The 15,077-nt window shown below is 29.8% G+C and overlaps 2 protein-coding genes across 2 annotated transcripts in view; one reads left to right on the top strand and one right to left on the bottom strand.

Moving 5' to 3' along the window:
- LOC116774972 (uncharacterized) overlaps positions 1 to 5,160 on the bottom strand; it is a 59,121-nt gene extending 53,961 nt beyond the window's left edge. Inside the window, exon 1 of the mRNA XM_032667764.2 lies at positions 4,858 to 5,160. Coding sequence (XP_032523655.1) covers positions 4,858 to 5,031 — 174 coding nt within the window. The 5' untranslated portion in view covers positions 5,032 to 5,160. The remainder of the gene's footprint in view (positions 1 to 4,857) is intronic.
- Positions 5,161 to 12,737: 7,577 nt separating this feature from the next.
- LOC116775981 (NADH dehydrogenase [ubiquinone] 1 beta subcomplex subunit 10) lies at positions 12,738 to 14,175 on the top strand. The gene is made up of 4 exons (XM_032669056.2): positions 12,738 to 12,912; positions 12,981 to 13,116; positions 13,199 to 13,338; positions 14,005 to 14,175. Exons 1-4 carry the CDS (start codon positions 12,813 to 12,815, stop codon positions 14,109 to 14,111), a joined length of 483 nt encoding a protein of 160 aa, XP_032524947.1. The 5' UTR covers positions 12,738 to 12,812; the 3' UTR covers positions 14,112 to 14,175.
- Positions 14,176 to 15,077: the final 902 nt, after the last annotated feature.

Here is a 15,077-nt window from a genome sequence, read left to right as displayed (position 1 = left end):
CATTCAAAAAGTTTTGTATATCAACAAAAAACGATAAAATAACTATAGTTACCATAAAAATTGTTTATAGAGACGTTAAATAAACGAATGCTCTTATATTAAATCTCAAAATTTTGTTATTATTCGAGAACTCGTAATTGAAATTCACATCCAATATTCTAGGAACCTGTTATAAACTAAAAATACCGACAAAGCTTTATTTCACGCCATCCACCCCATTTAGAATTCTGCTTCCGGAACTATTTTTATTTCAAACATTCTGTACGCCGCGCTTAATAGAACCTTTTTCCATTCTGACGTTTCCCTTACAAAGCCATAAGATATCGATGGAAATTATATAGCAAGAGACTGAAAATATGAATTCTTTGACTTATTTTAATATCTATTTAATTCGCATAGACTTGATTAAAATACATAAAATGAGCTCATAAAAATTATACAGAAGTACGGCTTTACAACCACATATTTTTATTTATAAATATAGACTAACTGATATTAATATTAATCTGTAATATTCTGAATATGAGCCTAGTGAAATAAAAAATGTCATTTATTTTTACGGTACCCCATTGTTTCTTTCAATTTATCTAAATTATATACAACGGAAAATTTATCAGACCCGCTGTCACGGGAATATTATGCAAAGCCTTTAAGCTTAAAATGTAAAGGCATGACAGATCGAATAAATCATAAGCCACATATTCCGTCACAGGGGGATCATAATTTATTTTAAAAATTCAAATAACAGATGTTTCAAACAGTATCCATATATAAGAGTTTTTAATTTGTACTGTTCTCGGAGAAAATATGAAAGTATCCATAAAGTAGTAAGGAAAAATTCTCTATATTGATTATTCTTTCAAATTTAATTTCGCTGTCGCAAAAGTGTCTTCGTATAATAAAATTAATGGAATGCTCCCGGCGGCTGGCTGAATGCAGTCTGTGGAAAAAATTTATTACCTATCGGTAAAAACACACTTCGCTTATACCAGCTGTGCTTACATTTTAAATATTTAAAGAGGAAATATGCGGCAATATCGATGAAGTTATTTATGAAGCTACGTTTTTTAGTAGATTTTTCATGTTTTTATGTTGCCATGAGTATCTTTATATAAGTGAATACTACGTTGCTTTAAACTATGGTAAGCACCTGGCTATCCTTCCTCTTTTGTAATCAAATCAGAACCAGTTTTGCTTTTAACATGAAGTTATATCAGAGCTTTAGCCTTAACAAACTAAGAGAGTCACGCCAAGAATGTTGATATCGTATTTCTTAATAGTGTATTTCACGTACCTTCATGTAAGAGAATGTCACGTACAAAAAGCATATATTTTCATTAAAAGAAATGAAACAAACTCATTTCTTTATGAATAAAAAGTTATGGTAGTGTAAGGGTAATATCGAATGGGGAAAATTGTATAATATTTTTTATAAATATAAAATTAATCTAAACTAGCTTATTACAAAAAAAAATTCTTTTAAACTCATTAGAAGTTTTTTGTCAAAAATTTAATTACATAGCTTAAAACATTAATTAGGTTAAAAACAACCAGATTATATTTTAAGGTTATTCGCTGGAGGCGGTTTCCCCAAGAACAGCAAATAGTTTTTGTCTTAAACATTTTGCCGATATTTTACTCAATATATCTATGTAAGGACTAACTCAGGGTTTTACCTACAGCTAGATGAGAAGATTATCAAATCGTCATTACTGCTTCTAACTTATTTCTAACTAGCGCCTTCGTATGAATTATATTTCAAAGTATATTAATATAATTTTTAAATAACGAACGATCAGTACAAGTTTTATTCTCAGCCACGTTTTAAGTTCACCCTCATCTAAAGCTCCGACTACACCACTGACTACAAACAGAACTTCGTCGATTGTTCCTACACAACTGTTTGCTAAACTAATTAATTAAACAATGTACCACTCGTGATATGACCTTACTAGTTATATTGTACATATAAAAATAAATATAAATGTTAAAGATCGTGACAATGTATGTGTGTTTGTTACTGTTCCGCTCGAAAACTATTTGACAGAACGATGAAAGTTAACAGCAATTCAGCTTGAACATCACAATAAAGCAAACGTTAAAAATAATCCTGTAATTCCGAGTTGTTATCGCAGGATCAAGACATAAGACTTACATTGTATATGAAATCACAGAACACAGACTACAGATGTCGCTGCTAGTTGCAGTGGAACAAGAAAAGCGGCAGACAAAAAACTAGTATCACTTTATACATACTAATGTTCGTAATTTTAATAACAATGTTCATAATTTATTACATAAAATTATGAACATTTACATTGCATATCAAGCTTTTATTGTACGCTTATCAAACGAAACTACCAAAACCGCAATGCTCTGATTAAAATGTTATAACTGTTATTCGGCGATAATAAAATGTATAAATAATATATAAATTAAATCCTATACGAATAAATATAGAAAATATTATAACGTAGAAACAGAAAACTTAAGCTTTTCTAAGCGAGTTTCTGTTCCACTGATAACTACATAGCCGCTATTATAGTTATATTGGCTTTAGTATACACATATACATTTTTACCACACATTTGTTATTACAAATAGTGAATGATTCCAACGAAATATCTCTCTAAAGTTATTTAAATTTTTTGAATATATATTCTACTTAATTAAACTAAATTTAATTTGGGTTATCAACTGTTAAGTATTTAACCTCACAGATAAAGTGTCCTTGATGTGTGTTTATAAAAACATACGAAATACTGTCATAGTTATCACGATCCTTTATTCGAAAACGCTACCCACTAGTTAATATCGTTACACTAGATACCGAGAGTTTTGTTTTCTAAATTTAAATCGAAATAGAGATAAATCTTCTCAGCATTCCATGGATTTGCCGTGCCGGAGGATCTACGATCCATCTCGTTGCGGGGAGAGGAGCTTCAATAGGACCTGGGACTTGCTACCAAGGTGTAGGTTCAAGGAGTCCCTATCTAACGCGCTTTAAACGCTCACCTCCACCGACCAAGTTCCTGTCTCTACCTAACCAAATTTAAACCGAACCTATTAGGGCTGCCTTCGAAGTACGTTATTTTAAAGATTTATGAATAAAAAAACTCAATATAAGTATTAAAGTAAACTTTACACCATAACGTGCCCTCTTAACCAAAAATAAAATACTGAGTCCGTAAAACTTAAACTCTTTCCAAGCGAATGACATTATAATGTTCATTTAAAAATGTTTATATTACAGTTGAATAAATGACCACTACATTTAATAATTTTATTTTATCCATAATAAAACATTCTGATTGCCTTACGAAACAACTTTGGGTAAAAATTACTCATAGCATTTCATCGTAAACAAATTTTAAGAACATAACAGTTGATTCTCATATGATCCCAGCAAACATGTTTTGTGTCTAATACACCTAGCAAAATTTAACACGTACTTCTCGTCTGTACTGTTCTGAGACGTTAGAAATAAATCTATAAATAGAATTCAACGTACACAAAGCTTTTGTATTAATAAGATTACGATGATACATTTTATATAAATAAATTCTTTTTAAAATAGCACTTTGTTTCGCTAGTTAAAAAAATTTTGTATGTGAAGTTAGCTTCAACATAAGATTTTCAAGCTATTACTCGGTCATCAATATAGCTGTGACATTCCTAGTTAGTGACAATAACGTTAATTCGAATTTAAGGCTACCGATTTTTTGTTTGTTTTTTTTTTGTTTCATTTTTTAAGGACGCAGCATTGATCATGAAAAAGTGAGCGGACTTGCTATTTACTTATTTGACGCATATTTACTTAAAATTTACACGTATGTCGTTATTCTCAACTATTTACCGTTTTAGATAAGCGTCCTTTTGTAATAATTCACATTGTATCTATAATAGTTTACCACATAAGTGTAAGAATATGTTTGCGGGTAAAAATTTCCAAATTACAGAAGATTATTAAATTCAATAGATTACCACAATCGCTGCAATTGTTTATTAATACTGTCTAATATTTGATGATAATCATTTTATTTGTAGTAATAACTACATAATAATTTAATTCGTTAATTTTAGTATAAACTCTCCCGCGATCTCGCAGGTACGACGTAAAAGTAATCAGTATTATATCAAACGTAAAGTGAAATAAATTTTTCAAATAGATAAAAACAAAAATAATAAGATATTGCTGGAATACTAAAAATATATATGAATCAGCCTCACTTTACCTTTTGTATGAGTTAACATTGTCCATCTAAACACCGTCTGTTTATTTTGACAAAAGGCAAAAGACTTTTAATGGTATTAGTATTAATTTCGTGATGTAATCTCGGAGTCACAGAAGAAGAGACATACGTTAAATCTATCTATCTTTGTCCCTACCAATGAAAATCGTAAACATACTACAAGCTTATAAGAGATTTTCGAGCATAAAAAATTTATTAACAAAATCTGCCTCAACATTTTCTCATTATTCTAAACCTACGATCCAATCAAGTTGTTAACAAGGGAGCTTAGCTGAAGTCTTACGGAAAAATGTTTTTATAAATATTCCCCCAAAAATATTACGGTCGGCTTCCGACCTCATCGATTTGTAAAAATATGTCAAGATGTTTTTTCTGATTGACATTTAATATCACTTTATGTCTATTCAAAAATAAATGACATATATATATGAACGAATTTTCCTATCTTCAAACATGTACCTACTCCCAAACTACCTGATGGTTAACCTATATTTATAAACAAATTTATAGCAGACCACATTGCAAGCATAGTTTTGAAATATTAATGAAAATACGAACTAAAATAACGTCATGTCTTCTTTGTTTGAGTCGCAATTGTAATTACCTGTAGTTCCTCGTTGTATCTCGACCTAGCAGATCCGGAGGCTGGTCTTTCAAGCAGTAACAGTTCAGTGAGAACAATTACCCCGAAAACGGCGAAGAACATAATAAATATGAAAAAACTGATGTTAGCGCGCTCTTTGGCGCGGGAATGTACGGCGCGCGCCCGCCACCGCATTCTGCCGGCACTAAACTCTGCATGGACGCGGGCACAATGGCTTATGCCACTGAGACACTAAACGATCGGCACTCGGTCACTAGGCCTGCCCGTACATACACCACAAAACGACCACACACCACGGCGCCCCCAACAATTGTGATGACAGATTTGTCTGATGGCTATGTTGCTAGCTTTTCTTTTCAGTTTCCCTACCTTTTCTATGTGCTAGAAATTTATAAACAAAACAATATTTTCTGGCAATTTTCTTTCATTTTCTTATTCCTGTTCGCTGGTCTCGGCTGACTGCATATTTTTTATGTTTATTTAATTATGATTTATAAGTAACTACATATGAGATATTAGTAGAAATCGTCAATTATAACCAGTAATTATAATTATACAATAACATTAATATATATAGTTTAAGCTATGTCGGGTCTAAAACAAGAATTTGAAAACTGTAATATTTGCAAGTCGCCTGCTCACACCTACAAAATACAAAATGCCAAAAATACTGGCAACACGAAAATACTTTTGAAGCGCATGCGTACCAGCCGCCCCTCGTTCAATGACTTTCATTGACGGCTCGAAGAACTTGGAAAGCTTCCCCAAATAAAATACAGTCTAATAAAATTCACAGATGTTTTATTACATCAACAATTATTAAAATAGCCGCATTCTGGTATAATCACATATAAAAATGTAATACGTTACTAAAATAGATGTCTTGTGATATAAACGTGATCTAGGTCGGCTTTGTGTACGTTATTAGAGTTCTCGGTTTTGAAATTAGCTAAAGTAGGATGAACACAATTTGTAGCCACTGAGTGATGAAAACGATAGCCGAATTGATGTAGGACTTTATAGCAAAATACATATGCTTAGGTATTATATAAAGAAATATAAAAAAAAATCTTTGTGTGACACGAAGTGAATGAAAAATTTTAACGTTTATTCTAATTATTATATATAACCAATGTAAGATATTGAACGTATAAACATTTTATGAAATTTATTTAAATTATCCTGTAACAACTTAAAATCGTAAAGTTTCTATGACACACAATATGAATTCTCGTTTTTTTTTTGGCTAACTATATTAAATATTTACAAATAAAATTAACGTGGTAAATTACCGTAATACATGACAAATATCATACAGCAGTTAGCACAGATTATAAATTTTCATTTATAGTGCTTATTTTGGCCGAAACATGTGTATCCTCGCGTTCAACAACGGCAAGCAATTAACGCAGTATCAACGTTTGAAACTTTTATATATTTTTTATTGTTGTTTTTTAGTTTTTGAGTAAAAAAAAGGTTTATATACTAAAAATCATCTACAAAAACGATACAAAGTCAATTAGGGAATATCTATAGCTATAGTATCATAATTCAGACAAATCCTTTTCATATATTTTAAAAAGAAAGTAGACTGCAAAACTTTTCGTATAGATAGATTATTCCTTTTCAAATGTATGTACTAGAAAACCTTATTTAGCCTTAATTTATTTATATTATTTAATGTTATTAAATAAAGCTTAATAAAAAGTTATGTTTTTTCTCTGTTGTTACTTTTTGTTGAATTTTATAAAATCGTTCGAATAAAAAGAAATATTAGTAATTTGGGGAATTTTAGGAACTTCATTACCAAAAGGTTAGGCTTTCAGTAAATAGTTTATTCACTGTCTGTTCTTCAAAGTAATCAACTGAATTTTCCACGTAAGGAAGCTTGTCGTCGCGTAAAATTTGGTGAAAACAGACTAAAATTAGGTACACAAAAATTAGAACTTATGTAGGCCTATTCATCGCTCTCGACGCCACGCGTATAATAAATTTATTCGATAACCGTTTTGGCGCTTTTGCAGATTCTTTATTTTTAAATAAACCAAGTAGTCTATCCACTTAAATATAACAAAATTACTAACTAAACAAGACTTGATATAGACTATTATTATACAAGGTGATAACGAACATGAAAAATCACTTTCAATATAAAAATAAACAATATTTGTTTACGAAATTAAAGAATAATAATAGTCATTCATCATATATATTGCATTAATTGAAAATGAACAATATCTATTAAACACGGAAGTCCTTTGTTAACGCGTATTCGTTTATTAAACTAAGCTTTGGATAATAAAAAGAAGATACTAATCGTGTATTGAGATATTTATCGTCAATTCGTAACCTTTATTTTGTTTACCTTTATTTCTCTTTGTTTAATTCATAATATCGCTCATGGTACAGGTATTTAAATATATAAGCAGTTCTCATTAAAATGTTGACTTTATATTTAAAGTGAAAATTACATATTTGTTCGTTTACGTAAATTAAATAAACAGCAATGCCTACCTTTGAAAATTTCGAATATCTGACGGCTACTAGTCTGGCCATAAATACTGATACAGACGAAAATAAATAAAATATTACATTTGAATTTGGAATATGTCATTTTTATACGATAACATTTATTGTGTTTCCTTTTTTTTTTTTCGCGACAATATATTTTAAAATATTTTGTAATATTAAAATCGTGTGGGGTTATAAAGACAACCAATTCATTTCGATTGCATTATATAAAATATAATATAAGGCATAAGTCAAATGCTTATTTTCCGGACTATAAGTAGGTACAATGAAAATAAAAATCATAATGTGGTCCTATAAATAAAATTCAGGCTTCAGGTATAGTTTGGTAATCATCTTTTAGCTACGAAGGAGTGACTGAGACATATAATTGCGAAGAAGTTTCAGACTTATTGGATTTAAACATTGTCATATAATCGTCTGAATGAGTTATGCTCAGTTTTAGACAGTAGAATTGCTGTAAACGCTATAATAATTTGGCAAAGCCGTACCATTCCCAGTGTAGGACTTTTCAATACAAAGAGTTTTTATATTAGTATATATTATTAGGACACTGTAATAATAATGAATGTTACATACAATAACAATATGTAGATGTATCAAGATAAAGTATTTCATGCATTATAGGAAGTAACATTTCGTGATCTGACTATAGAGTAATGAAAAACAAAAAAAAAAAGTTGATGTCAAGGTAGCAACAAACACCTACTTAAACCTACTTAATATAAAAATTGAGTTTTAGCACTGGAGAAAAAGAGGAAAAATAGCAAGCATATTGTATAAAATACATATTTAGTCTTAAGTCAGCAGCTTATATAAGTTAGCATATGAAAAGAAGTTCCCATAATACTAATAACGTCCACTCGCCTCCACATCACACCTCGGCAATCTGAGTTGTGGACTTACAGTCTAACAAACAAATGTATAAACTACTTTAACCCCATAAATCTAAATCTTTATGTGATTTCTCATCCTGTAATAAGAACTATATGAGCATTGATACATTTTTGCGCACATTACATAGTGCAATCAACAATTAGGACTTTTTTGTGATTACAAGCAGGATAAAGAAAGATTTCTCTCCACAGGCCTTCTCCGACAAAAAATCCGTGTCTTTAACAATACGAGTGAATAGTTTCACGTAACACTAAATTGGCTAACTGCTCACTAACCAGTTTTTATAGGCCTAAAATTCAATACAGAGTTTCATTTAAACCTAGACAAAGCTAAATAAAATTTATATTTTTCAGTAAATATTAATGACTAAAGAAAATTTCAATTGAGAAATGCTAAGCGTATTATTTCAAAGCCTGTCATGTCCGTGACCCATGGAACGTGAGCCAACGACGAGGGAAATGTTTCACAGAAAATTTAAAAGTCCATAAAGATCATACGAGACATGTTACAAAGGAGAATTTTTTTTATTTATTTTTCGTTTAACTTTTTTTTACATTAAATGTGCTGCATCAATTTAATATATAATATTCACGATTATTGTGAAAGATACTTAAAATAAAAAGAGCAATCGATATATATCGATATATCTTTACTCATTTAAATGTATCTAATAAATTCAAACCGGTCAGGTTATCCTTGTAAATGTTAGAAAATTCTTAATCGCTCCTTACTTTATTCCATCTTAATAAAATGTGTTAGAGGCCTACCTTAACGCAACTCTAAGAAAACACAGAGTTATCAGAACCGTTTCCAGAACTTCTGCATCGTCAAACTATGTAAATACTCACAATTCAAGGATGACCAATCAGTTGGATGGTTAAGTGCGTCACTACATCCCATACTTAACACGGCGGAACACCTAACATTTCGGACTAAATTATTCTTGTGCTCTCCTACAAGCTGTATAACGGAATAAAAGGTTATTGAACATATTGTGTTATGCACATCAAGCTTATGAATTTGTTTCAAAATAAAATTCATTTTGAAGTAGGTTTTAAACCCTCTAGAAGTTTTTTGAATTAAAGCAATAAATAGAAGAAACGTTAAAATTTTTTGAATATTTGTCTTGGAAGGTTGAATTGTACATATTATTTTCTTGTAACATTAGTAACGAACCCGACAGACGTGTTGCCATTTATTTAATTATTTATTTATGATGTCATAGTAATGTCAGAGCTATCATTCCGACCGGGGACCTGATGAAGGTTTATGATTAGTTCATTATGTTAATCAAAGAATTATATGATAACTAGGTGCCAGCCCCGGCTTCGCACGGACTCTTTACAAAAACTATAAAATGGCCTATTTAATTTTGAAAATTATTAAACTTATATTATGATAAGTTTCAAATGGTACGCCCGATATAAATGATGTTATTTCTTTTGATAAGACTTAATACCGTATTTATGTAAATAGCTTTCCAATAAACGTTTTAGGACTGTCAATTTTTGAAAGTTGTAAAATTGATATAATATGTTATCCTTAAGGTATAGACATATGACACCGTGGACTTTTCTGTAATCCTATATAAGATACAGAATTCAACCATATATTATTTTGTTATATCACAAAGACTTTAGGCAGCTAATTCGTTAAAAGCTCTCAGACGGCTCATGTTTTTCCGACATCTTCAACAAATATCGCTTATGTATACACCAGTAAATATAAAAACTTAACAAATTATATACTAAAACCTTTCTCGAGAATTACGCTATCGGGTGGTGATAATTGTTTGATAATGGCTGCAGAAGTTTTTCCGTTTATCGCGAACATACAGACACACAAATGCGGCGAGGGACTTTGTTTTATAATATGTAGTGACGTCCATGATGTCGTTCAATACTACTTATGCAAATATAACATAACATTACTTTATAATTATAAGATTTTCGTTATCGTTATTACTCGTATTATCTATCTGAACAGCTGACAAACAAGTGACAGTTATTTTAAAGTGGTTTAAGCAAAGAGTGCATTAAAAAAAGTTTATAACAAAAGTGGCCGATACATCTTAATTTTCCTAAATTTCTGCTCAAGTGCCTTGACTTTTTTATGCAAGAAACTTCTACGAAGTTTAAGAGAATATTTGAAAGAAAGGTGAATGAAATCGGTAAAGCCATGATTATTTATATACCTAGAAGTTTCAAATAACGTAGAAGTATTCATTTTGACCACACAAAGTAATACTTTAATCATTCGTTAAATGAGTTATTGAATTTGAAAGTAAACATGTAGGATGTTTTATGGTGGACCTATATGAATTTTGGACAAAGATAAAATTGGCAAAAACCATAACGAAGGCGTAAATCTATATTAAGATCACGTTACAAAACTTGTCAAATTATATTTTTTTGGCGCCTCTTGTTGTTATTTAACAATATTATTAATTAGAATTTATTAAATATGATAAGTATATGAATTAAAAATGTTATTTTCTTCGTTAAGATTTAAAAAGTATTTATTGTATAAGTACTTATTTAAACATAATAAAATTTGATGGGTAAGCTTGTCATTATACTGGCATAATATAATTAAATATTTATAACATTTTGTCATTGACATTGACAAAATATTCCTAGATTCCAGTGCGAATGAAGCCATAGGATTAAAAAAAAAATCATTTTGTGATTTCAGTATTCTTTTTTGATTGACGACCAAATACTTTATATATGTATATGAAAAACGCATATACTAAAGAACGAAATTATGTAACAATTCAAAATGTAATTGAGTGAATACGTAATATCTATCTAATTTAACATTCAAACATTGTGCTGTAAAATTGTCTACATCCCCCTTAAATGAAGAGGTTGCTGAACTATACTTATAATCTGTTAGTAAAAAGAAATTATATACTCGTCTATACAAAAAAAAAATGTAACTGCAATTTTTACGAGATATAGTTTTATTATTATTACTTTGAATCCAACAGTCAGACAGATTTCAGTAATTCTCATCGAATTCCACTGATATTAAAACCACCGGAATAAAGCTTGTCGAGTTACATAACATATTCATACTAGCTATTGCCCGCAGCGTCGTCTCTAGAATTATATTAATTTAGCTCTATTTAATGGCGAAAGTATACGGCACAGAGCCAGCCAAGTTCAGGCTGGCGTCTCAAGTCACTGTGACCGCGTTAATTAATACTATAAATATTATTACATTTAAATATTCTCATAATTTGAGCTATCGAATTTATTTCTTTATTTTATATATTTGACAAACATTCTTAGTCGCAACGACTGACATTTATACTAAACTTTATGGCAATTGATAAAAAAACATCTAAATATTTTTATTTCCACCAGCCTTAAATTGAAAGAAGAGAGCTATGAAAATTTATGCTATTTGAAATATATTTGTTTTCTTTGGTAAGTTTTGGTCTTGTAATACATAAATCAAAAGGTATTTTCTAAATTGATATCTTTTTATGGCTAGATTCGATGTATATTAAGAGATTAAACTGAATGTTTTGTGACGATTTGCAAACTGTTTAATTGTCTAAACTTCTTTTCATAGAAAAAAGAAATCTACTGTACTTCACTTGAAAACTTATATAATCTATTTTTTTTAAATCAATCAATCAATTTATTTTTTAAACAAAAAAAGTTAATTTATTTCTCTAACAACTGTGTCAGTCATAAAATTTTACTTAATTTTATTAAGTTTACCTTATTTTATAACTAAAAATCTTCTTTTATAAAGGAAATAGTGTTTAAAATACATATAGTCCTTAAATCGAATAATTGTTTAATAAATTTTGGAATCAACATCAAAAGTGGCAGTTTTACTACTTAAGATTGTCTTACGTGATATTAATACAAAATCAACATCAAAAGTAGCACTAATTTTTATATCGATTAATAATTTTTATAAAGTATTTTAGAATATAATGAAATTCAAAATTTTCCTTAATTACAAACGTTAGCCTTGTCGGTAAATTAGCAATGTCATGTATAGGAGAAATTACTATTACAAGTTTGTAGCAAATATAATTGATGTGTATTCGAAAGCTACCATAATCTAAAAAAGTTGTCTTTTCTTGTAAACTGCCTGTATTTACCCATACGATTATTTTCCATATTTTTACGCTTACTAATACTGAGTATTAAAAAGTATGAAATGTTGTTTTTTAAGGATGTAGAAACATAATTATTTTAAAAATATGACCAACTTTGACAAGTAATAATTTTGTAATTTTTTTTCAATTCTACTGCTTTTATGACGTTAAATTTTATTAATCTTTATAATAATATATCGTTGTAGTTAATTTAAAATCGACTATGATACTGAAATTGTTAGATATGATTCTAATTATACTTCATTAATGTACTGAAATAATCCACCGATAAGACGACAACCAGAAACAAGCTAACTATTTATGTCAAATGTCATGGCAAGTAAAACGTCAAAATAAAATTTTTAAAAGTCCATTCTGGTACGGGTGAGGGTGGATTTTTTACAAAATGGTTCAAAAAGGGGAATCTCCTCCCGATGATAATCTTTTTAGAGGATTTATATCAGCTTTGTACAACACCCTAGATGTTCCTGTAACCTGGTTCAGAGGTATTGTCTTAATCATACTAAGATTGTTGTTATGTAAGTATGTTACTAATAGAATGTTTATTATGCAGAAAAAGTTGTTGAACCAAATCAGAAAAAGTATCCGTGGTACCATCAGCAATACCGCCGTGTACCGACCATCGATCAATGTTATAGCGACGATGTTGTTTGCGACTTTGAAGCCAATTTGCAATTCAAGCGTGATAGGTTAGTTTCGAATCTAACGTCTCGTATGAACATATCAGCTTCCACATTATTTTGTTATATATGTATATCGATTTAATTATAGAGCTGTGGATTCCGAAATCTTGAACATTCTCCGTATGCGTTATGAAGATTGTATGATGTATGAAAGCCCAGATCACCTCACCACTTGCAAACCTCTGTGGGAAAAATACAAGAACGCTGAAGAAGCTTGGTTCATTAAGTGTAAGTATTACAAGTACTACCTTATAATATCCTAAACTAATTCCAAGTAAAGTCCAATATGACAATATTAATTTTAAAATCTACAATAATTACATGGGACAACTATTCTTACTAGTATCTACATACATATGAATACTATTTATGATACCTCAAGACACTTCATATATCATAGAAGTACATAAATATAGATTTACAGAAATTGGATTCAGTATCAGTATTAAGTGGTATCTGTGAAGCTTTTGGGAGAAAGTAGACATTTACAAATGTGAAAAAAATTTCTTTCCCAGTTATTACAACTCTATTTTACTTGCACACTCACAAAAAGCCTGTTATAGCAAAATAAAGATATTAATTTAAGTCGTAAAATATATAACTTGTATATATTGATATTAATTTCCATGAGAAAAATAAATATAATAATATTGTGATTCAAACGAGGACACGGAAATTGAGCAAAAACAAAACAAAAGAAGATCAAACTTTCCTAGAAAAATTTTAAACATAAATTGTATTTATTTTACACAATTTTAATAAGTACAATTCTGTTATATGAATTAATCCGGCAATATAGTAAATTGAAAATAGCCAGAACTTGTTCATAGCAATAATCGTTTGTTCTGTGTATTAAAAATTTTCCTGGAAGGCATTAAAGGATGTAATTTTCAGATGGTGATCTGGGAGCGTATGCTGATGCAAGGAAGGCATACATGAAACAAAAGCATCGCATGATCTGGGAGAGACGTCACGGACCTTTGTCCGATCAGACCAAGTGATTTTTATTAAATGTTTAATAGTAGATATAATATATCATTGCAAATAAACAAATCCTAGTGCAAATGGTGTTTTAATACAGTTGTACTATCATCAAGTAAGTACCTTAGACTCATATACGTATGTTTTAAATATATATTTTAATCTATACATATTACAGGGTTTGATCACAAGTGAGCACGTCACCTTCCTCTGTGAACAATTGCTATCTGGTTTTTAAAATAAGATTTGTGTTTTCGTATATATTTTGGAACATTGGATGCGAGATGTCAAGAAACATTAATAAAATCCAACTATTTGGATCTAAATAATTATTTTCAATAACAAAATGAGATATTTCTGATTCATTCTATTTTAATACACTGCTACAACTTACCTCTACAATGTTACACTATACATGTTTGAGAGTGAGTCAAATCCATCACAAGTCACAACATATAGTTATAGTCATATCCACATAGTCTCAAGGAAGTTGTAAGCTCTATTCTGTTCACATCAAGTTTGTCAAATAGAAAATAGTATTGAAAGTGGCGCCATCTGCCCCGTACTAATTAAAATATACTATAATACTTAGAATTATATGACTTCTTATAATATTGAACCATTGTAATTTTGTAATAGTAACATTTAAGCATCCACTTGTATTTGATAACTATAAATACTGGCTTCAGCCATTTTGTAGGACATAACTGGAAGTGACAACAAATCTGAAACCTACCTCGAATAATAATGCAGTGCCACATTCTCGTATTTAAAGATCTTTCATTAAATTCTTCCCGCATTTGAGATCACTGACTTTTGATCAAGACAAGAGATGTGAGTAGAACAAAGAATAATTTTAAAGGGGATATTAATTATTATCCTGTATAGATTGCCAAACTAAAACGTTCACCTCGCCGCGTCCTCTTCATGGAGCTAAAACTAGGTTCATTCATTCCTATTACGTACTTCGAAGACAGCCCTAGTAG

Source organism: Danaus plexippus, chromosome 8 (genome assembly GCF_018135715.1).
Source record: "Danaus plexippus chromosome 8, MEX_DaPlex, whole genome shotgun sequence".
Classification (NCBI taxonomy): domain Eukaryota; kingdom Metazoa; phylum Arthropoda; class Insecta; order Lepidoptera; family Nymphalidae; genus Danaus; species Danaus plexippus.
The sequence above is the reverse complement of the archived record's forward strand: the minus strand, read 5'-3'. Positions and strand labels throughout refer to the sequence as shown.